Source organism: Strix uralensis, chromosome 1, assembly GCF_047716275.1.
Source record: "Strix uralensis isolate ZFMK-TIS-50842 chromosome 1, bStrUra1, whole genome shotgun sequence".
Lineage (NCBI taxonomy): Eukaryota > Metazoa > Chordata > Aves > Strigiformes > Strigidae > Strix > Strix uralensis.
Genome location: NC_133972.1, coordinates 24,671,102 through 24,692,556, shown reverse-complemented (window position 1 = coordinate 24,692,556; position 21,455 = coordinate 24,671,102). Strand labels below are relative to the sequence as shown.

Below are 21,455 nucleotides of genomic sequence, written 5' to 3'. Positions count from 1 at the left end.
TAAAAAATAAAGCCAAACTCTCATAAATATACCGCTTCTCAGACAGCCAGATGTGACCATTGCTCTTAGATGTGGACACCTCTGTCACTCCTGCAGTGGTTTGCCCAAGCGAACAAGAAATTCTATCACTGGTTCTTACTTGCACTGGTCCACTGGGCGACCTGTGATCACCTGCCTTGCTTTCCTTTATGTAAAATGGGGATGATGACCGGACACTCTTGTAATTGAAAAAGGTAGCCACAGAGAAGTTCAGTGTAATTACCAGCATTAGAAAAACGAGAGAAAAGCCTAACAATATCCCTCACCTAATTAGGAAACAGAGTACAGACTGTGCTTGGTAGCCAGCATAAAAACAAACAGTTATTTATCTATAAGGAAATCAATTATGTATCACATCACTTTCATAGTCTCTACTTCAGATTTAAATGGCTTCTCTCTGGAAAGGAAAAAAAACCCCAAAGCAGCAGTTGTGAAAATATTAACATTTCTTCGTTAAATTAGATAGAATATATTTAGCATTATTACAGATTGTTACTGCAGTATTTGTTAAGTGGTCTCAAACAGTTCCCCAGAACAGATGTTTCAGTTTCACGTTGACATTAGTCCGTTACCAATACAGGCTACCAAGACAGTACATTTTCTAGTCAAACCCTACCCTCACTGAAGAGCAAATGGCCATTCATCCTAAAAAAGGCAGCCATTAGGAGATATTTTGGAAGGAGTATTAAGAGCAAGGCAAGCACATAAATGATACTTCCCTGAAACACTCATTCAGATGCTGGAATTTTGCAACTCAAGGACTTCCCGACCCAGAGGTCATATATTAGCCATGAATAGCCTCTGAGGACTTTCCCCTCACTCCCCCGCTCTGGGAATATGACCACTCAACTTTTGAACTCCCATAAACATTCATCAGTCACTATGATCTCCAATAATCAGTGCTACAGTTAAGTATTATATGAAGAAATACATTATTTCATGCCCTCATTCACTGCACTGAAAAGAAAATGAAGCTGTTTTCATACATCTTCAGGCATCTCCTCCGCTTACTAAAAATCCGTGGTCATTTTAGTTATTCCTCTGCGGTCATTCCATTCCATGTTTATACTCTTCCTGGACACCCCTCTCTGTACTTTTTAGTTCTGTAACTTCCTTTCTAAGATGGAGTGGAAAGTGGATTACTTGCACCCCCTATTCATAAATATGGGATGCACAATTTTGTTCCTGTGTGGTTTTCATAATTCTTTTAAGCAATATAAAGATATCTTTTTTTTAGGCATTTAATGTAAGGCTACTCTCATGAATGCCTATAGAAGAAATACTTACATTCTTTTACATACTTCACAACCAAAATTAATCTCAAAAGGTTTAACAATTAAAAAACACTTTCCAATTAAACTTATCTAAAGTTTTTACTATGCAAGCGTAGCTTCAGTGAAGCAGATCAAGCTTTTAAAATATATGACTTAAACAGTAACAGTATTGAGTCTCCCCAAAACCATTTACCTTTCTAGGTACACCATTGATATGAAGCTTCACCATGTATTTGCCACATGGGTTATATTCTGGTTCTCCTTTCTTATTCTGAGGGTAAATTATACTGTTAAGAAAAAAACAAAACCAATGAAATTGCGACATAAATGACTTGGCTATACATACACTGATCACAATAAATGTGGGATTAACATAGTCTGTTTCTGAAAATTTACACTGAACATAAATATGGGATTTTTAATGAAAGAGCAACTCAAATTTAGTAAAAATGATAGTGATGTTTAAATAGCGTTTAGTTTTCAGTCCTGGCTCTTGCTGCAGTTCTCTGCTTAATATAGTAACGAAAAGAACATAAGCAACCTAATTGTTTCTCCAACAGAAGCAAGGCAAACAAATTTATCTTACCATTAAACAAACGGTATTTACATATCTGTAATATAAATACAGTATTTGTCTGAATAACAAGTCAAACATTTGAAGGAGAAGACAGTGCAGAACTCACTGCTATTGAAAAGAATACAAGTTCAGTCCTAACGAGCATAGATTAAAACAAAAACGTTAACACTGGTCTGGCAACGGGCTCCCAGCAGTCTGCCAAACACATGCCAAATTTATCACAGGGCACCAGTCGACTGCAACTGAGATAGTGTTGTTAACATTAATTCTGCAATGAGATGCAAGATGGACCACCTGTTGCACAGCAGCTGGCATAGCAAAGTAGGAAAATAAACATATAAAGCATTATAAGTAAAATTTCAATTAAAAACCAAACAAAACCTTCCAAACTATTTATTCCTACTCAAAGCACATGTCAAGTTAGACTCCAGTGTCTGTATACAGCTGGCTTCCCTCTCAGAAGTGCTAAAGACACCTGAGTCCCAGAGAGATGAAGGTGAAACAAATGCTAGTTTTTACTGTGTCCAACTGTCAGAGAACATACTGCAAAAGCTTGGCAGTATTAAATCTGAAGAGATCTTAGAAAGCAACAGCTACTTACCTTGTGATCAATTTTTTGTTATATCTTCTTTCATATGCTGCACTGATAGCAAGTGATGCCACAAAAGAACAATCTGACACTATTGTCTGTAAAGAAAAAGAGGACATTTACTAATAACTCAGATACTGAAAGACAAATGGGGTGTGTGACGGGAAGGAAAACAGTAATTCCCTTCAAAAGGGAAAGGATTTGAATCAAGAGAAGCAAAGTTACTACTAAAGAGTCAGGAAACGTAAGCTTGCCCAATATTAGGCCCCTACATAGCAAACCAGAGTTAGAATTATTAATGACAATCAGAGGCAAGTGCAGATACCTCAGCATCCACTCACACTTACTCCCTCCTCCCCAAAGCATGCTGTGTAATATAAACCATATCCAGTGGCATAATCTATCGCCGATTTCAGAATAGCTTGGGCCATCTGCAACTTAACACTAAACAAGACACTTCCACTATTCTCAATGGGCCACTCAGCTTCCTGTCAAATAAAAATTTGAAAAACTTAAAATCTTTGCCACAGAGTACAACTTGCCTTATTTCATATTAACCTCACCACTATTTCTGGAAAACAGGATTTTCAGCTGGAATTCAAATTCTGATTTTCACTTCCACTGCGAACATGCCTGTTTATTCTGCATGGAATCTGAAGCAATACTATTTTCATTTAATCTCATGAAAGCCAGGGAAAGCACTCTCACATTTGGGGATTCCTTTTTGAACAAGAATGTATTATATCCCCTGCAATAAACTGCTAACAGCACACGTTTCTCTTTAGGAACAATTTACCTGCTTTATGCTGAAACTTGATACAGTATAAATCATCGTAGGGTTATTTGTTATGTCATCTGGTCGCACCCACTTGGCAAACATCGCTTTCTGTTTGGGGGATAATGGTAACTTCCCACATTTATCACTAGATTTAAGAGAGAAAAAAGTAGAAGTAAATCAATCGCAGTTTAGAAAAAGCTTTTCATGGTATGTCCAGTCTTACACATATCTGATAGATGGTGCAAAATATGCGCAGAACAATTACACAGCTTTGTTTACGGAGCTGTAAAACTATTTCAAAGAACGCTACTGCTAAGTTTGTGATTTTTAGTGAAAAAAAGCCAAAATATTAAAAACATGAAATAAAACCTAAGAGCATCCTTCATACAGGACTGAACAGGTGAAGGAGACTCCAAAAAGCCATCTACACCAATAGAAACTCAAATTCTTCACTTTATTTCAATACGATGAACTAATAATAGAAAGTTTCTTTAGTTCTGAAAATATTGAGGCTTGATTTGACAAGCCTTCAGTAGAAAACTGAAAAAAAACACCTTACACATTATTATTGTTCATGAACAAAGGTCTAGCAGCTACATATCACTCTTTCTTGGAATAGTCCTTTACAGAGGAAACAGCTATCACCTTAATTTTACAGGTAGCTGAGGCAGAGGGAGCTCAACTTGTTAGCATCCAGCAGAATCAGGAAATGGACCCAAGTTGCCAGCCCAGCCCAAATACTCCAAAAAGCCAAATATAGTTTTGTCCTTATAGGCCTGAAGACATAAATGCAAAAGCACTGCAGAGCAGGATCAGCTTACATTAAACAGCTTTAAGATCAGACTAGAAGAAGAAAGTGGTAGTATTTAAATATCTCTGCCGGAATTACACTTAAAAGCCTACTTAAACCACTTTAAACTCTGAAGGCGACAACAGAAATACTAGATATGAGAAAGCTTTGGAAACAGAACCAAAAATTCAGTATTTGAATCACACTTACGAAAATGGCATAGGGAAGGCAAAACGTTCCCTCAGATCAACACTCATGAAAGGTACATATTCAATGCCATTAATTTTTGAAGTTTTCCTGCAAGTCGAAAAATATAGTTACAAACTTATCATCTTTCAAAGATTAAGTTCCAGAAGGTAACAACAAAATTAATTTTTAAAAACTAACAAGACACAGTGCTTCCAAAACCAATGCGTTTTCATTTTTTGAAAATGAAACAACCACTTTATTTATTTGGATTTGAAATATGCAGTACTTGATGGCTCAGTCACTAATCCTGCAAGTACATACCTGTGGACGAGTCACCATGCCAGGATAGAAATGGTTATCAGCCACAAACCTTTTCATAGTTCTAGAAGTCACATTTAAAACTACTTCTGTCTAAACAGACTTTCTCAAGACCCTTAAGCCCCCCATTACAGAGATTCTTATCCTAAGTTGACAGCAATTAACAATTAGCAACACTTAGATTTCATCTAATTGGGGCAGTATTTTGGAACACTTTGTCAAACAACAATAATAAAAATACTGCATGTGTTTATTAGTAGATTTTTGACTAAAATGCCCAGCACACTTTCTAAAAAATGGGAATTATATTTAAATGTGAATGTAATTTAAGTTTCGAACAAGGACTTAACTGAAAAAGGTATGCAAAATATTTTAAAATCAAATGATGATTAAAGATGTGAAACAACTTGAAGTTCTCTTGCAAGACTTAAAGAAAACCAAACAAAAAAAACCCCAAAACACACCCAAACCATCCACAAAACCAGAAACATTCACTGCACAGGCACTACAAGAGGAAAAAGTGAAATTTTAATAAGGCAATTTCTAATGCTCTGCAACTTTTCAGACACATGTACATTTCTATCTTTGTGACCATATGCTCAGTCCATTTAAGTCCCCCAATGTCAACAAGCAGACTAAATGTTTTATGATCAAATCCTGAACAGTGTTGAGCATCACCTCTGTCACAATCTTTTTTATTGCATGGGGAGGAGGAGGAAGGTTGAAACACCTATCAAACAATGCATTTATTTTTTTTAAGATATATTCGATAGTTTTCAAAATTCATGATTTAGGCTAAAGGGTTTATAGATTATTTGTAGCCCATTCCACCTATAATAAAAATCAAAGCAAGAGCAAATGGATGTAACAGAAATCACAGTCCTACAAAATATTATGCTTCCTCAATTTCCAGTGAAGTTGTAGTTGTGTAATCTATAAAAACATCTTTGTACCTTGGCATCTCAGAGACAAATCCTTCATGAACTTAGTCAGGTAGGCTATGTGTAACACACAAAAATAAGGCTATGAAAAATAATCCTGGCAGTCAGGAAGAAATTGTCTTCTAAATACACACTAGAAAGTATGCTCTGTGAATAAAAGCCACTAATTATATTATGGTAGGGAATATAAAAATTTATTAATGTGTAGGTAATACCAGCAATGGGGCTTGTAAGAGGTGTTTTTCCGATCTCTGTTTATACACTCCATGCTTCAGCTATTTCAATCTACCGTGTAAGATGCACAAAGGATGTGAGCACAAACAACAACATTTTGGAAACACTTGTCTTCAACTTACCTGAGTACTTCAATCTCCTCCGCAGTGTACCTCTGACCTTGAGGTTCACTAGCTTGTACTGCTCTGATTGTCTGTGGTTTATCATTTAAAGAAAAATCAGGTCCCAATGGAAAGAATGTTCTGACTGGCTGATTTGGTTTGGCTGAAGTTGACTTCTCCTTCTGAGATGACTTTGACACAGATTCCTTCAGTGCTTCTGCTCTAAAGCAAATAAAAATGCATTTTGTTTAAAACAATGATAAAAATATAGTTATGGTTCAACTTTTTATTTGCTTGGTTCATATTCCCACATAGGTTAAACTGCATGAACAAATGCCCAAGTTGACAATACCACTTTTCCTAAGAAAAATCAATATCTGATGCCAATATTTCTTTATTTTCCTGTTATATAATCAATTAAAATATAGCATTTCCAATTCATACATAAGCTACTTCTGGCAGAACTCATCATTTTTGTTGCTTTTAAGTTATGCTAATAGGAGAATTTGTGTAAGTGTTCATTATCTGGAACCTCAGAACAAGACCACTAAAACACAGAGAGAGAAAACTGATTTGCCTCCATTCAGGAGCCATATTTTGTTGTCATTGCATAAAGCTGCTGGATAGTTACACATATGCAAAATATGGAGGTTTTTTTGAACACAGACTGAGAAGTACTGAAAACCAGCTTATACTGAAACTTAGCCCAACATAGTCCATTAGTCGCCATTGTACAGCTAATTAAAAAAGTTACATTGAACTTACACTCGTGCAACTTGTTTCAGATACAGACTCCACTCCACGAGATCTACCCATACGACTGGATTACTACTGTCAAGAGAAGTATTTCCCAGTTTCCAAACTGTCTTCCTTATGAAGGGATGCTGACACCCTGGCTTCGTGCTGGCCTGAATTCAGCATTTTTACAGAAGCCAAAAATTGTAGTAGAGTACTCCAATTTACATCCCTGAAGACTAAAGTAGTGCATTGGTACTAACAAATACACATTCCCTTCCTAATTCTGCATGTCCCAAGATTCCCAGAGGGTTGGCAGAACAGCTGCTGTATTCAGTGGTATAGCAGCTGGCAGCTATCTCCAAGGAGGAGGACTCTGCCCAGAATTCATACTCTTTGCAGTACAGAACAGACACACTAGATTGAGAATCCAACTCAGAGTGCACTTATCCCTGACAGCAAGTATGTTTACTAACATTGGCAATACTCACCTATCCAGTGCTTGTCGAGCCAGCTGTTTCAGTTTTGATTGGAGGCCTGCTTCTGAAGTTTCAGTAGCCTTAAGCGCAAAACAAAAGAAAAAGCTACACACCCAAAAAACCCCGCAGGTTTTATAGGCTCAGTTTGTCAAATTTCACACTTACAGATTACAGTTAACAGCAATTAGCTATTCTTTCCAATTGTCTTTTGAAATGAGCAAATATGTTTTTTTAAAATCTCAGCATAAAAAGCATACTAAGTAAGCAAATACCACTTTGCTGTTCTAGTGAATGTTCATGGAACAAAAGTGATATTTAAAATTCTCCAGCGTGGGCAATATTGTATACACAAAAAATTTGCCAGAAGAATTAACCATATTAAAACACTATGGGAAGAAGACAAAAACAAATGTTAGGTATACTACTGAGCTTAGATGTGGTCCCAATTCTTTTCCCCAAATGAGTCAAAAATAATCACGGTAACTTAGCAAAAAAATAATTTTGAATGTTTACTTTCATAAAATACAAACAAACAAGATTGTTGGCAAGTTAATAATCTTGCTCTTGCACATCTAAGGCAAAAAATAATCTATAACAGGACACCAAAACAGATTACCAAGAGTGCCAACTTCAGTTCCCAGTTGGGAGGTCAGCTATAATAGTTTACTCATACAACCAGTTCATGCTTTTGTTTTCCTTACAGATGAAGCATGGCTACTGCAGCTAAGCGATATGCAAGAGGCACAATATGAAGTATGACTTCTCCTGCAACACCCATAAGCAAGTTTCAAGTTCTAGCTTTGTACCTTGACCAATTCTCCCAGATCAGCTAGGTCAACTGAGGAAACAAAAGGCAAGCTACTTTCACCCCAAGAAACAGAACTAGAAGCACCCTCTATAAACAACTATTTTCATTTGCGAATAAATTACACTCCAGAGTTCCTGGTTGGAAAAGACTTTGAAAGATGTGTGAAAGTAAGCAGTTGAGATGAAACGCCAGCAGACCCATCTAGGAGTCAGCCACAGAAAAGGAGGAATGGCTGCTCTGAGTACTTCAAGGGCAAGGAAGAAACAGATCTCTCCACCTGAACATACTGAGGAGAAAGACAGAAGCAAAGCTTCAAGATAGCAGAGTTCCTTCAATCTTCCTTCACCCTGGGAAGAAGGTACTTTTTGATCACCCTGAGGGATAAAGCCTACAGTCATCTTAAAATAATATGCTAGTCAAGATTAAAAGAAACTTCAGCAGTATCTGCACCTGATGAAATACCCAATAAAAGCAGTTGTTAATATGAGATAATTTCAGACTAACTTCAACATATGTAATATTTGCATGCACTGACACAACAGAAGGAGGAACATAGCAGAGGAAAAACAGTATGCTGCTGCAGTATATTTTTTGTAATAGACTGAAAATGTTCTGCTCCAACAGCTCAAGTGGAAAAACTAGAGCAGTTCTACCAGCTCTTGATCTGGTTACACTGTATCACCACGTTTTTTTAGCCTACATAAAACCAGTTTACAGAATTCAGAGAAAACGAGATTTTACTCTAGCATGTAGCAAAAGTAACATTACCCTCCCAACAACCCACATATATTTACAATACAAAAAGGGAAAAGAAGGGAAAAACAGACTTGGTGGAGTTACATTATGATGGTGAGCTCTTCCTGTAAGAAGTTAGTTAAGGCAACTGGACTTAAGGGAAAAAAAGCAGTACCTGTAATTATATTCTCCATCATTTATGTAATGGCCAATTCACCCTTAGCACTAATTTCAGTGTGAACTGAATTCACTTGTAACAGCTTTAATATTGAGCACTGAGTAATCAAGTCATATTTTTACTAGTTTTGGCATCAGTAGACCGTTGTTTTCAGAAAGTGTTACATACAAAAATTTCCCTTAAATTACTTCTTTTAATGTAGTCAGAAAGTAATATAGCTGACACATTAGCAAGTCATCTTCAGTTTTAACTGTTTTTAATTTCTGTTTTAGTGTTGCATTCACTCCAGGGCAAAAATTAACAATGAAAAAAGTTCCAGAATATTTCTAGTTTTGAGTATAATCCACATTATACAGGGAAAACACATAAATCACAAGTCCCCATAAATTTACAGTGCTGAACAGCAACATAACATAAAGACTAGGAGAAACACTAAAAAAAACAGTGGAAAAAAAGATTAAAAAAAGCTTTTAGAAACACAGGTACTCTATTTTTAAGTCAGCCTTTAAGGGTCAGTCACTGTGTAAGTGGAAGAATTTCTTACCATCACGTAATTCCACCAAGTTAACCTGTAGCTTAACATACTGTTTTCAAACAGAGTTCCACCGCTTCTGTGTACAACTCTACAGCTTCTTCTGCATTGCCTTTATCATCTTCATCAAAAGCTTGTGTAACTAGGAAGTGAGCACGCTCCAAGTCCAACTGTTGTTTTGACTTCAGAGGGTCTGTGTTCTGTGACTGAACTAAATGAAAAAGGAAGAATTCAGCTTTCTACAGTAGCAGACATGTAAAAACATCCCTAACATGGTACTGAAGCACTAGCAGTTCTAGTCAGATGGGTAATACCTATTTTTCTTGGCTGGAAACTAAATGTTTCTAAACTTTGCTAAAAACATCTTTGCAGGTACAAGAACACACCACCCCCACCCCCCCGAAGCAGAGATACACTCTCAGCATATTTCACACGTCAAATAATGTAAATAAATTCTCTTCCATACTACACTAAGGACAAGGATGTTTAATTATGTAAAATATTGCATCATTTGTGAAAAAACATGACCTATGGTAATATACAAGTTCCTTCGGTGTCTCTCTTATTTAATACCTTTGTTAATGATCTGAAGGAGAAGATGGAGCGCACCTTCGTCAAGGCTGCAGAGCCCACCAAACTGATTCACTCAAGGACACAGCTGCTATTCAAAGGGACACAGACAAGCTAAAGTAACGGGCTAACAGGAACCACAGAAAATTCAACCAGGACAAATGCTCTGCATCTAGGGCAGACCAACACCCTGCAGGGTACAGCTCTGCGGAGCAGGGCCTGGGGTCCTGGGGACAGCTGGGTAAGCCCAAGCCAGCAGGCTCCTGGCAGCGATGAAGGCTGACAGTGCCCTGGGCTGTGTCAGCAGAACCACAGCCAGGAGATGGAGGAAGTGATTACCACTCTCTACTCGGCACTCAGTAGGCTATCTGGAATACTGCATCCAATCTCAGGTCCCTAATGATGGCTGGGGCTGGAGGACTTGGCCTTTTGAGAAGCTGAGGGAGCACAGCTTGTCCAGCCAGGAAGAGAGATGGCGTTGGGGGGGACCTAATAGCAACCTGCCAGTAACTGTGAGGTTATGAAAAATTTTTATTCAGGCTCTTCACTGCAGTGCAAAGAAAGGGAATGAGAGCCGGTGGCTATGAACTGAAACAGGGGAGAATCCAACTAGATATATATAAAAAAAAAATTACTAGAAAGACAGTTGCACCCTGGAACAGGGGCCCAGAGGCACTGGGGAACCTCTGTCCTTAGGCATTTTCAGGACCTGAGCAAACTGGTCCAAAAATCAATGTCTACCCTGCTTTGAGCAGGTGATTGGTCTATAGACCTCCCAAGGTCCCTTTTTGGACAAATGATTCTATGATTCTAACTGAAAATTGCAGGTGTGCAAAAATTTGAGATTTTGGTCTAAGCACAGACACTGAAACTGGATCAAACAAGGAAACCCTTATGAGAGCAAAGAGATCTTTTACCCTCTCAAAGTTGGTAATTCTACATAAATACCAGAACCCACTTGCTTCAAATCCATCATGCAGCTGAGGCTTAGATGCAAGTGCTGATTTGTTGCTGATCAATTTCTGTTGCTGTATTTAATTACCTTCTCAGGTTTGCTTTGCAGATGTGGTTCCTAACATTATTTAAAAGGAAAGAATACCCACACCCAAGTGCTTAGGCAGTAAGTCTCCGCTTCATTTCTGATGTATCAGAATTCACAGCACTGATGCGCTCACTGTATTTGTGGTCCTTCACAAAGGACAAGAAAATTAGAATGAAGAAAACCAGAGCAAATATCATTGACACATATCTCAACACCGAAAGGCTTTCCGCTCAATTAATTTAAGCAGAGGTTTAATTAGAAAGCTCCTTACCCACCTGCTGAATGGAGAGCTTGAACTCTCTCCAAGTACTCATTTATTTTTTCTTGAATATTTTCCAAGTTGGACCCTGCCATTCCAGCATAAATCAAGGCCTGTGCAGCTTCCTGCAGGGAGAATTTGAAACAAAGTTAATGTTTGCTGCATAGAAAATTACTTTCCGTAAACAGAAGGCCTATAGCAGCCATGAGTTGCATGAGAGCAAGTCCCTACAGCTGCAGACTCAGTGGCTGCAGGGAAATTCTGCTGGAAAGAACAAGTTTCAAGTTATAAATGAGATCATGTTCAATTTCTCACACATGGGACAACCTATAAGACTATAAAAAAACCTTCGGAGGTTCTGTAAGGTCAGATCTTAGGCCTGTCTGTATAGTAATGTGTGGAATTAGGAGATTTTTCAAGCATGCACTGAAATCAGTTAAATAAAGCTCACAAGCCACAAACTGCCTTTTATTTTTAAAGCTGCAGATTTAAGGTTGGGGGAAAAAAAAAACCCACTTAAGGTATTTGCATTTACTCTGATAATAATGAAAGTAAACCAGAATAAAAGCTTTTCAAAATCAAATGCACAGAATTTTGGTTTAGTAAGTTTTTTCTTTTAGTATTACTCAAATAAAGCTATCAAATCTGTAAAGTCTATAAATTTGAAGTTTCCTGCCTCTTCAAACTTTGTTTTTTAAATGTTTCTATGTACACCACACATTGGATATTGCTGAAAGTCTACTTCCAGAAGGGAGTGTAGGCCTCCTGCTCAGAAGCACAATACATTATCCGCATTAAGACTTTTGTCATGCTGCACAAATCTATTAAGAAAAACCTCCTTAAGTTGCATAAGCTGTCTATCCATTCACTAAATTTATGAAAAACATGTAAGGTTTGGCAGGGCTGTAATAAACACTTGGAGCTGACACAGTCTCAGAAGTGTGTGGAGAATTGAAATTTGTCACTCACAAAAATGAGGATAAAAACCTTATTTTGTCCTCATTATTGGCATGGAAAACACCCCACATCTTTGTGACAGTGCTTGTCTTCCCAGAAGCAGTAGAAGAGAGGAGGTGGTCGTGTAGCAGGCTGAGTATGTAGGAAGCAGAACAGTAACTAGAGAGCTGCCCCACAAAGATGGTGCTGTGAGAGGCTGTTCTGCGTAGGGCAAGCACAGAGCCATGGCCAGAGGCTCTCTTGTGTGCTTTATGGCCATGATTTTTGTCCAGCCTCGCAGTTTTTCCTGTACACATCTGCTAGTTTGCCCAAGCTTAAAATTGATCCTGATACCACCTGTACTTGTTATCAGGACAAATTTTCACTGCCAAGCATCACAGAACTAAGTACCACATACTCTCTGTCAACATTCATCACCATATTACACCACATAAAATATTCACAGCACAGAAAAGTAAATAGAAGTACCCGTCCATTTATATGTATCAATTAACTACCGTTAAGGTCTAGCACACAACTATTTTTTGCGGGGGAAAAAAGTGCACTACAGATACTTGCTCAAAGGATGTATATATTTGTCTGTGACACACCATGAATACAGACTGACAAAACAGGTGCTGTATCAATGTTGTCTACATCCGAAGCAAAGAACAAATGTGGGTTTTCAAACCAGTGCTGCAAAACCAATGCATAATTGATGTTGCTTCTGTGATTTCAAACACTACTGTTTTGCCTGCTTTTAAGACATAAACATAACGAAAACAGTTTTTTATAAATTAAGCCTCTAAAGGACTGAAGCAGTTGACCAATTGCCTGCAGAACCAGCACGCCAAAGACAGATGTGCAATTCAGAGTTAGTATTTATGATCTCTTCAATACTACTACTGTTCTTTGGCATGAGTAGTGTGCCACAGCCACACTAAGTAACTACTGATCATCAGCTTGCAAGTGCTTAACTGCTGGTCAATACCCAAAGTTAGCAACAGTTTTCAGCAGTTTTGCTGAAGTCATCAGGTGCCCAAATAAGTTTCTGACATTTCTGTAGAGCACCATTAACAAGTTACCCTAAGCCAGTTCACACGCAGACCTCCTCTAGGGATCTATCAAAGTTACACCATAGTAGGAAGCAAACAGCACTTGCTAGCCACAGAACTCCATTCAGACAGGTCCGTTTGTTGTCTGTCAGCAACAAACTGTCACATTTCCCGTGTTTCATCCTTAAGGTCAAGTTCTTGCAGAATCCAGTTCAGCACTCAAGCTTTCCTATGTGCTTAGTAATTGCACCAGTGAGCTCTGCACTGCTTAGAGCAGTTGATAAGAAAGTTGGTGATGGGCCAGAGCCTATTTGCACTGTCCAAAACAATGCATAAAGTACTGCCAAAATACTAGATGATATTTTGTAACTACTCTTGTTTAATCTAACATTGATTAGGCAACATCTGGAAAGCCAAACCTCTCTAGGCTAAATCATACCTAAAGAATTCTGCTTTAACAACATCTGCTGAGTTTGCTCTCACTCCTCCTGATCACAATAGGTTTGAACACCAACACCTTCACGTATAATCTGACATGAGTCAATACCTAATCTTGGACTGCCAAGTCACCTGTCTGAATACCAAAAATGTCAGCTGCGGTTGTGATGCAAAGCTTTCCTATTATGTATCGGTGTCCATAAATGTGCTGCTCCATGGTCCAACTCCTGCATACCAGAAAACATTATCTAGAGTACACTCTTCATCATGTGTAGCCAGAATGTGTGGCAAGAATGCCAGGCATGCATTTTCGCACTTAGCAAGAACATCACCCCTATGCAGCAAGCGAGAAAGATTTTTCATACACTGTACAAAAGCGTACAGGAGTGATTATTTGCATAAAAAGATGGTTCTCTTCTGAAAAGTCTTCGACAATTTCTTCCAGATATACTGAGAAATGCGCTGTAATAAAGTAGTACTGCGCATCGCTGTCAGACCCTGCACACACACTGCTGCCAAGAAGCACAGAGCCTATCAGCATTATTATGGGCAACTAGAACTTTTGCATGTACTTTACATATACAAACATAGCTCACCCCGCATTAACAGCCAGGTTTAAAAAAAAGATACTCCTCTTCCTATCCTTTCACACTTACATGCATAGGCCACCATGATAACAACACTATGCTTTTTATATATTTCAAAGACACCCTGTACTCATGAAGTAAAAGGCTGACTACAGAGCTTGTAGCAAGTTAACAGAACAGAATTACTTTGGCAGGATAATGGAATATGTGGAATAATTACTGCAACAAGGATTAACATAGGCTTCAAAAAAAAAAAATCCCTTCTCACAGGTAAGAAGTAAAGCCAGTGGGATACAGAACTTTAATGTAACTTTGCGAAACATAAATCCAGCAAAAAGAGACAATTTACACAGGTGAAAAATGCATAATGGTTGCACAGAAGGCACTAATTACCAGTGGTAGATCTACAGATACTGGGCAAGACACTGAGTCAACCTCACCACACCCTTGGTTACACCAATCTGAAGCTGTACTGAAATAATAAAATTGGATCGCTAATAGAATATTCACCTGTGGTTAAAAGCGAATCACCGGTAGCTTGTGATCTGAAGCTAGCTTGCTGCTGAGCACCTTGTACTTCACCGTGTATTTCTCTACTTATTTGATGACCGATTACACAACAGTTTCCAGCTGCACCCTCCAGAGCTGCAGTATGCCCACCTGCGGTTCTCCAAAACGCTCAGCGGTTACATCTCCAACATAAAACTGAACAGTCTGTCAGGCCTGGCGGGGGTAGGGGAGAGGCCAGGAATGGAAGCGGAGCACTAGCGGGGCAGAGACGTTTTTAGTCAGGTTACAACGCAGCTTCCTGAGAAGCACCGAAGCGGCTGCGTCTCCTGCAGCTGGAAGAAATGCCCGCACCCACTTCCCGGGTACCGCAGCTGCGGGCTACCCCTACGCCCGCCGGTAAACAGCAGCGCACGGGCACTGCTTGTTCCCACCTAAAAATAAAACGCAGGGAAAACGCCTTTCGCAACCCGCCCTGAAGGACGCGGCTCCTCCGGAGACATCACAAACTTTCGAGGCGCACGCCCGGCCTTCCGCTTCCTTCTCGGCAGGATCCGCCACGTCTTCCCCGAGGCCAAGCAGCGCTCCCGTCCCCAGGCTGTACCGGCCAAGGGCGGGCAGCGGCGGGGGCAGCGCCCACCGGCCGCCGCCGGCAGGGCCGGGCCGGGCCGTCTGGGCCGCGGGGGCGCGGCGGGGCACCCCTCCCTCCCTCCCTCCCTCGCTCCCTCCCTCGGCCCGCGGAGGGGAGCAGCGCAAGCCTACAGGTAGCTCAGGGGCCTGAGGGCGGCGAGCGGAAAGGGGACACCGGCGCTCTGAGGGAACCGGCAGCCGCCAGCCCCCCGCCCCATACCTTGTAGTAGAAGACCGCTTCCTGGTAGCGCCCGCTGTGGTCCCGCTGCACCGCCAGCTGCGCGAACTTCACCGCGTCCAACTCCAGCGTGGCGGCATCCATGGCCGGTTCCCTCCCGGTGCCGCCGACACCGGCCGCAGCAGCAGCAGCACCCCACCGGCGGCTCCGCGCGCGCCCGGCCGCTCCCCCCGCCTCCCCGACCCCGCCGCGGCCGCAGGCCCCGCCCCCATCCCGGCCGCCTTCCCCCTTGGCCCCGCCCACCTGTCCTGACAGCGGCTGCCCCGGCACCCAGGGCCGGCCGCGCCCCGTTCAGCGCCGTGGGGGCGGAGTGCGCATGCGCACAGAGGGGCGAGGCCTTTTCACGCTGCGGAGGGCTGTACTGCGCATGCTCGGGCGCGCGGCGGGGGTGGCCGGGGCGGGGTTCTCGGGTTTTGCGGGAGCGCGTGCGTGCAGCGGGCTGGCTGGGGGCGGTGAGGGGTGGTGAGGGGTGGTGGCGCGCGGCGGCGCGCGGCGGCTGAGGGCGGAGCGCGCGCAGAGCCGTGAGCTTTTTTTTTTTTCCTTCTTCTTTCCTCACGTTTTAATGGAGGTGCTTGAAATACGTAGTAGCGTCTTTGAAGTCTTAAACTGTAGCGGTGGGTGTTAGTCCTGGTTCACCGTTAATGTTTTGCTCTTGAGGCTAGTTTTTCTGTCCTTAAAGAGAGCGTTTTTGGCATATACCTGTATGTCATACAAGTGTAAAATAGCAAACAAATAAGAAAATATGTATTGTACTGACCCTCTTAAATTAACACCTCTGGTGTGCTTCAGGTTGGTAGTTTTGTAACCTAGATCTCTTTATCTAGGATGTTCAGGATTTTTTCTTTCTTCTTTATGAGTAGTTCAGGGGAAAACCGCCCTCACTGGGAGTCGGCCACCAGTGCTTTATTTCTTGTTTGCATGATAGTACCTGCTTTTCCCTCCTCCCAGCTTGTGTTGCAGGATGAGTTCCTGAGGCTGAGCTGCTCTGAGCCCTGGGCTGGGAAGCCTTGTTCTGTAGGCCTCTGGAAGCAGTGTTGGCAGGTGCCCTAGGAGGGCTGTGTCTGTGAACTTACAAATTGCACCTCAGTGTGAAAACCCCTTCAGGCGTGTGTTCATGCTTTCAGAGTTTCTACTTAGTTTGAGGGGTAGGGTCTCTCCACAAGGAGCCATGTGGCAAAGACATGGGGCAATGGGAACAAGCTGTATCAGGAGAGGTTTCATCTTGATGTCAGAAAAATTTTTTATAGTAAGAATGACCATTCATTGGGACAGCCTCCCCAGGGACATGGTAGAGGTTTTCAAGATGGTATTTGGACAGAGTGCTAGATAATCTCATCTATGCTCTTTTTATCATGAAAGGTTGGACTGGATGATCTTTCAGGGTCCCTTCGAACCTGGGCAATTCTGTGATTCTACAGGCTTTTATTTCTGCCTGAAAATACAGCTTATTGCAAGGGATTGTTTTTGTGAGATGTAAAAATACTGCCTAGCAATTTATTCTAAAGCTCTCCTTTATGAGCGTGGGACTTCTCAACTTCTTTTCTAAGGATAGATTTAATAAGAGGTGCAGCTAAATGCGGAAATACTAGGTACAGAAATACTAAAGTTATTATTTTTCCTCTCTGATTTTCTTATGTACAGAGTTAGTGTTTCCATTCTATCTTCTTTTCCTCATCCCTTTTGTGCTTTACAGACTGCATTGATGTAAAATGCAGTAATATTCTGTGTAAGAGATGACTTGGTTTTTGTGATCTGCTATGTAAGAGGCAGTTCTTGTACTCTTCATAGCTTTGCTTGTGGTTGTGCTACTGATAAGGTTGTTTGGTTTTTTTTCCCCTTTTGAAGTATGTTTTATGCTATTTATCCGAGCACAGGAAACATTCAGATTACACTAAAGGATTTTTCTGAATAAAGACATATTGATTCAATGTTAATGACACCATGTAAATGAACAAGGAATTTCAGTCAAGGTCTGCTTCAATTTGATGTTCAGACATAGTGGCGTAACTCTTCTAGCCTAAAATTAATTTATGTATCATGGCTTCAGACTAAACCATTTATAGATCAAATGCAACTGTGAAGTATCCAGAGTGACATGGAAGATGAAAAGGAGACTGAACTGGGCAGAACAATGAATAATGTTATTCCTTATTTAAATCTGCATGTCAAAAACATTTATTCTGTAACCTAAACTAAGATCTCTTCTAGCTAATTGGGATTGAGAAATGTCACTTGGGAGAATTAATTTTTCACTAATTAATGGCCACTGGTAATTGGCCCTCTTCAGATAATAAATGGTTTGTGTGTTTCTGTTTCTTATTAATCTGCTGTAAAATTCTGCAAGAAGCTTTTAAATGTACAAAAAGTAGAGTAAGTTAGTGAGGTCTTGACTGTGGCTGAGACTTCATATGTATCAATTTTTGCCTTTTGCTTGTAGTAGCATTTTAGTTTTGGAGCCAGGTATTAAAATTGGCTCCTTTTGTTTGTAGCTGAAGAAGCACTAGTTCTTTCCATTGATGTTGATGGATCCCAGAGATTTAAATTTTTATATCTATGGTTAGCTCTTGTCTTCCAAGATACTGTGCAGAAAATCACTTCCAGTTACTAATGCTGTTAAGTATCCCATGGTGTTGTTATTTGTGCAGGAATAGGAAGTAGACAAATAGTATTAGGGCTGATGATGATGGGTAGAAGCTTCATTGCTTCAGTTACTCAGATGTTGGCTGGAAAAAGTACATGCACCTGTGGTAAGAACTCAGTCATAAGTAAGGGCACCCTCTGGAGAAGCAAATTCTGGTTGTTGCCTGTGATACTGCTTGCTGTCCTCCATTTCTCGCTGCAAGGGTAGGATTCCACCTGCCTGGTAAGGGCTTGCTCTACAGATACTGGGGAACCCTATTTTTCTTTGAGCTTGTATGCATTTAAATTTGCTAATCCTTCTCCACCCTGTACTTTTGCATTATAGTGTTATACACACCCCCCAGCCCCCAATTTGTTCCATTTCCCTATTATAATTCCTATTCCAACATCCCTACAGGTCTCCTGGCATCCTTTCCTGTTATATCACTTTCTCTGCTGCCGCAAATCCAGATTCCACATCCAGATCCTCCTCTGCCTCGGTTTTTCTTACATTTGGTGATATTTCCCTTGAGTATCCCTTGCTTCCCACCATCTACTTTTTTATGTGCCTTCCTCCCTAACCTCATCTAATGCTTGCTTTCTTATCTCTCCTTCCTGCCTGCTGTTTGCAGTCAATATGCTCTGAGAAGATCATAGCTGTATATATTGTCTTTATCTTACTCCCTCCAGCTCTTGCCTTTTTGCAGAGGTAGTATCAGATGAAGAAATTCAGGTGTTTGTTTCTCTTTCATGCTTCTTTGCTGTTAATTAGACAGGATCAGCTCATTCTTATTTGTCCTTCCTCTTTGAGATGTTTTCATCCCATTTTTCCTTTTGTCTCCCATAATGCTATAACTTGCTGTCTCCAGCTCCTGTTCCTGCCTTCTGATTTTGATTCTTGCTTCTCTGCCTCTTCCTCTCCTCAGTTTTCCAAACATAAGCTGTAGGGGTAGACATTTTGTGTTGGTGATGGTTCTTACCCGAGTTTTTCATATTGCCTTACCTATTTTCATTTGACTACAGCCACAGCTTTTAATGCTCCTGGGCATTAAAAAACAAAGCCCCAGAACTTTGATATAATTTGGTCTTCCACATGTATTGCTATCAGGTTTCTGTGTATGAATTCCTCCATGGTTACTTTGACTCTGTCTATCATGGCAATACAGAGTCAGAACATGGGCCATCCTAGGCCTGTATTTCTCTGTAGTTGCTGCTTGTGGAGAGAGTACAGGAACAGGGCAAATTCAGAGTAGAATTTTGTCTCGGCTTCCTGCAGCCTGTGGGTTGAACGCACATCATTGCTTCCATTACCTCTTGCTGGGCTTGTTTTCAGTGAATTAGTCTAATTGTTGCTTTAGCACATCTTGATTTTGACATCCAAAACATTTTGTGGGAATGTGCTCTATATATGTTATATGCGATAACATTCCCTTAAAAAAAACCAAACCCAAAACCCTCTTGTTGCTCAGTTTAATTTTTTGTCCCTTCTCCCTTGCTTATAAGAAATTATAATCGCATCTCTCACATCTTTTAGGTTGCCTGTAAGTTTGTGTTCTTTGACATCTCTTTCTTCAGTTATTTCTTTCTTCATACATTCTTGTTTGAACAGAATCCTCTCAATACCTTTGATTTATCCTTGAGGCTCTTCTCAATCTCCCCTATGTTTTCTTTGAGATGGGGTGACCAGAATGGTGCACACTATTAGGGTTGTATCATTAATTTTGTATCCTGGTGTACTGTTTTGTTCTTTCTTTCATAATGACTCATAATGCTCTGTTCGCTTTTGTAACCACTGCTGAGCATTGACTGAAGTTTTGAGAACTCTCCACAATGACTCACCTTTCCTGAGAAAGGATAGTTTAGCATCTGCCGTTATGTATTAATGTGGTGTTTTCTCCCCTGTGATTTAACAGTATTTAATTTCGCAGGCTGTTTATTACATACACAGTGATATGAGATCCTTGTGCAACTTTCTGTAGTAGGCTTTCACAACCCAAAGTATTTGTATTGCTGGCATACCTCTTCACCTTATTATTTCCTGCCATTTCCAGATAACTTCTTAGTTTTTACAGTAGTTGACCACTTTGGAAACAGAAGTTGGATATGCTGTGTTCAGGTTCCATGGAGACCTTCTTCATTGCCATTTCAAGAACTGGCATCCCATATATTGATGATTAAATTTTCCTCTGTCATCTTATTAAAGAAAGACACTGTGTGGGAACCTTTAAGTCCCCATGTATTTAACTGCCTTCCAAATTCTTACTCTCTTATGCTCTTCTTTCACAAGGTGCTTTCAAAACCTTCTACATGAAATGCTGTTCGTATGCTGGCCCTCTTGGATAGCCAGGACAGTGTTACCTCATTGCTTCAGTGGGTGGTACTGTTTTATGTCTAGTCGGACTATAGGTAGTTTCCTTCTGTTTTTACAGTTCCAAATACAGCAAGACTATGATAGAAGTTGTCACTACTATAAAATAAATAATAAAATTAATCACTGTATTGGACCCCTCCCCTTTTGTGTCATTTGCATTATTTTAGTCAAGTATGTTGAATAATCTCGTTATTCTACATTAAAAGATTGTAGGTTTGTGTTATCCAGTTTGATTCAGTACAGTAAGCACCAGGTAAAATTATTTTAGTCATGTGATGGTTAATATTTTAAAGACCTGAGCAGACCTTGGACTTAGAGACATGCACCAAAGTGACAAGAAGTTAAGGAGGGTAAAATAGCTCACTAAACAGTAACTGCTGTTTGTTCAGAACATCGTTGAAAATACCTGTTTCATCAGTAAGTTGTTGAATAATTGTTAAATGGATTCTGCAATAATTTAGAGAAATGTTACTTATATTTTTATCAGCTATGTAGGAGCAACTCCTTATATCTATATTTGTGGGCTTGCTTTGGTTGGGCTGTTCCAGAGCAAGTCTGTTTTAACAGATGATTGGAGTTTGTGTATATTCTCTAATGCATAAAATGTTTTCTTAGACAAGCTATCTGATCTTGACCTATTTTTATGGTAAATATCACCAATTTATTGTTACATAGAGTTCCCAAGTATTGTGTTTTCAGGGCTGAACCTTCACCTGTTGATTATGTTAAACTCTCTTTTCACTCCAGAATCCTTCAATCAAAGAAAATTTCATTTTGAATATGAACGCTGAACCCTGATTTCTACTGATGGTATTTTTGTGAAATTAAGAAGGCAGGTAAAGCACAGCTTAAGATAAAGCCTTTAAGTGTGTATGTGATATTGTAATTATTAATATGCTAGAAAGC

At 40.2% G+C, this 21,455-nt stretch overlaps 1 protein-coding gene across 6 annotated transcripts in view; it reads right to left on the bottom strand.

The window, feature by feature from the left end:
* The window catches only part of CAPN7 (calpain 7), a 35,582-nt gene extending 19,848 nt beyond the window's left edge, over positions 1 to 15,734 (bottom strand). For 3 of the 6 annotated variants that reach the window (XM_074860237.1, XM_074860287.1, XM_074860266.1), the window contains exons 1-9: positions 15,542 to 15,734; positions 11,185 to 11,293; positions 9,351 to 9,508; positions 7,057 to 7,124; positions 5,852 to 6,052; positions 4,258 to 4,344; positions 3,276 to 3,402; positions 2,492 to 2,577; positions 1,507 to 1,600 (exon numbers count right to left, since the gene is read on the bottom strand). In XM_074860237.1, the coding sequence (XP_074716338.1) occupies positions 1,507 to 1,600; positions 2,492 to 2,577; positions 3,276 to 3,402; positions 4,258 to 4,344; positions 5,852 to 6,052; positions 7,057 to 7,124; positions 9,351 to 9,508; positions 11,185 to 11,293; positions 15,542 to 15,643 (1,032 nt within the window). In that variant the 5' untranslated portion in view covers positions 15,644 to 15,734. The other 3 variants (XM_074860256.1, XM_074860246.1, XM_074860277.1) reach the window with 3 other exon arrangements.
* Between the last annotated feature and the right edge of the window lie 5,721 nt (positions 15,735 to 21,455).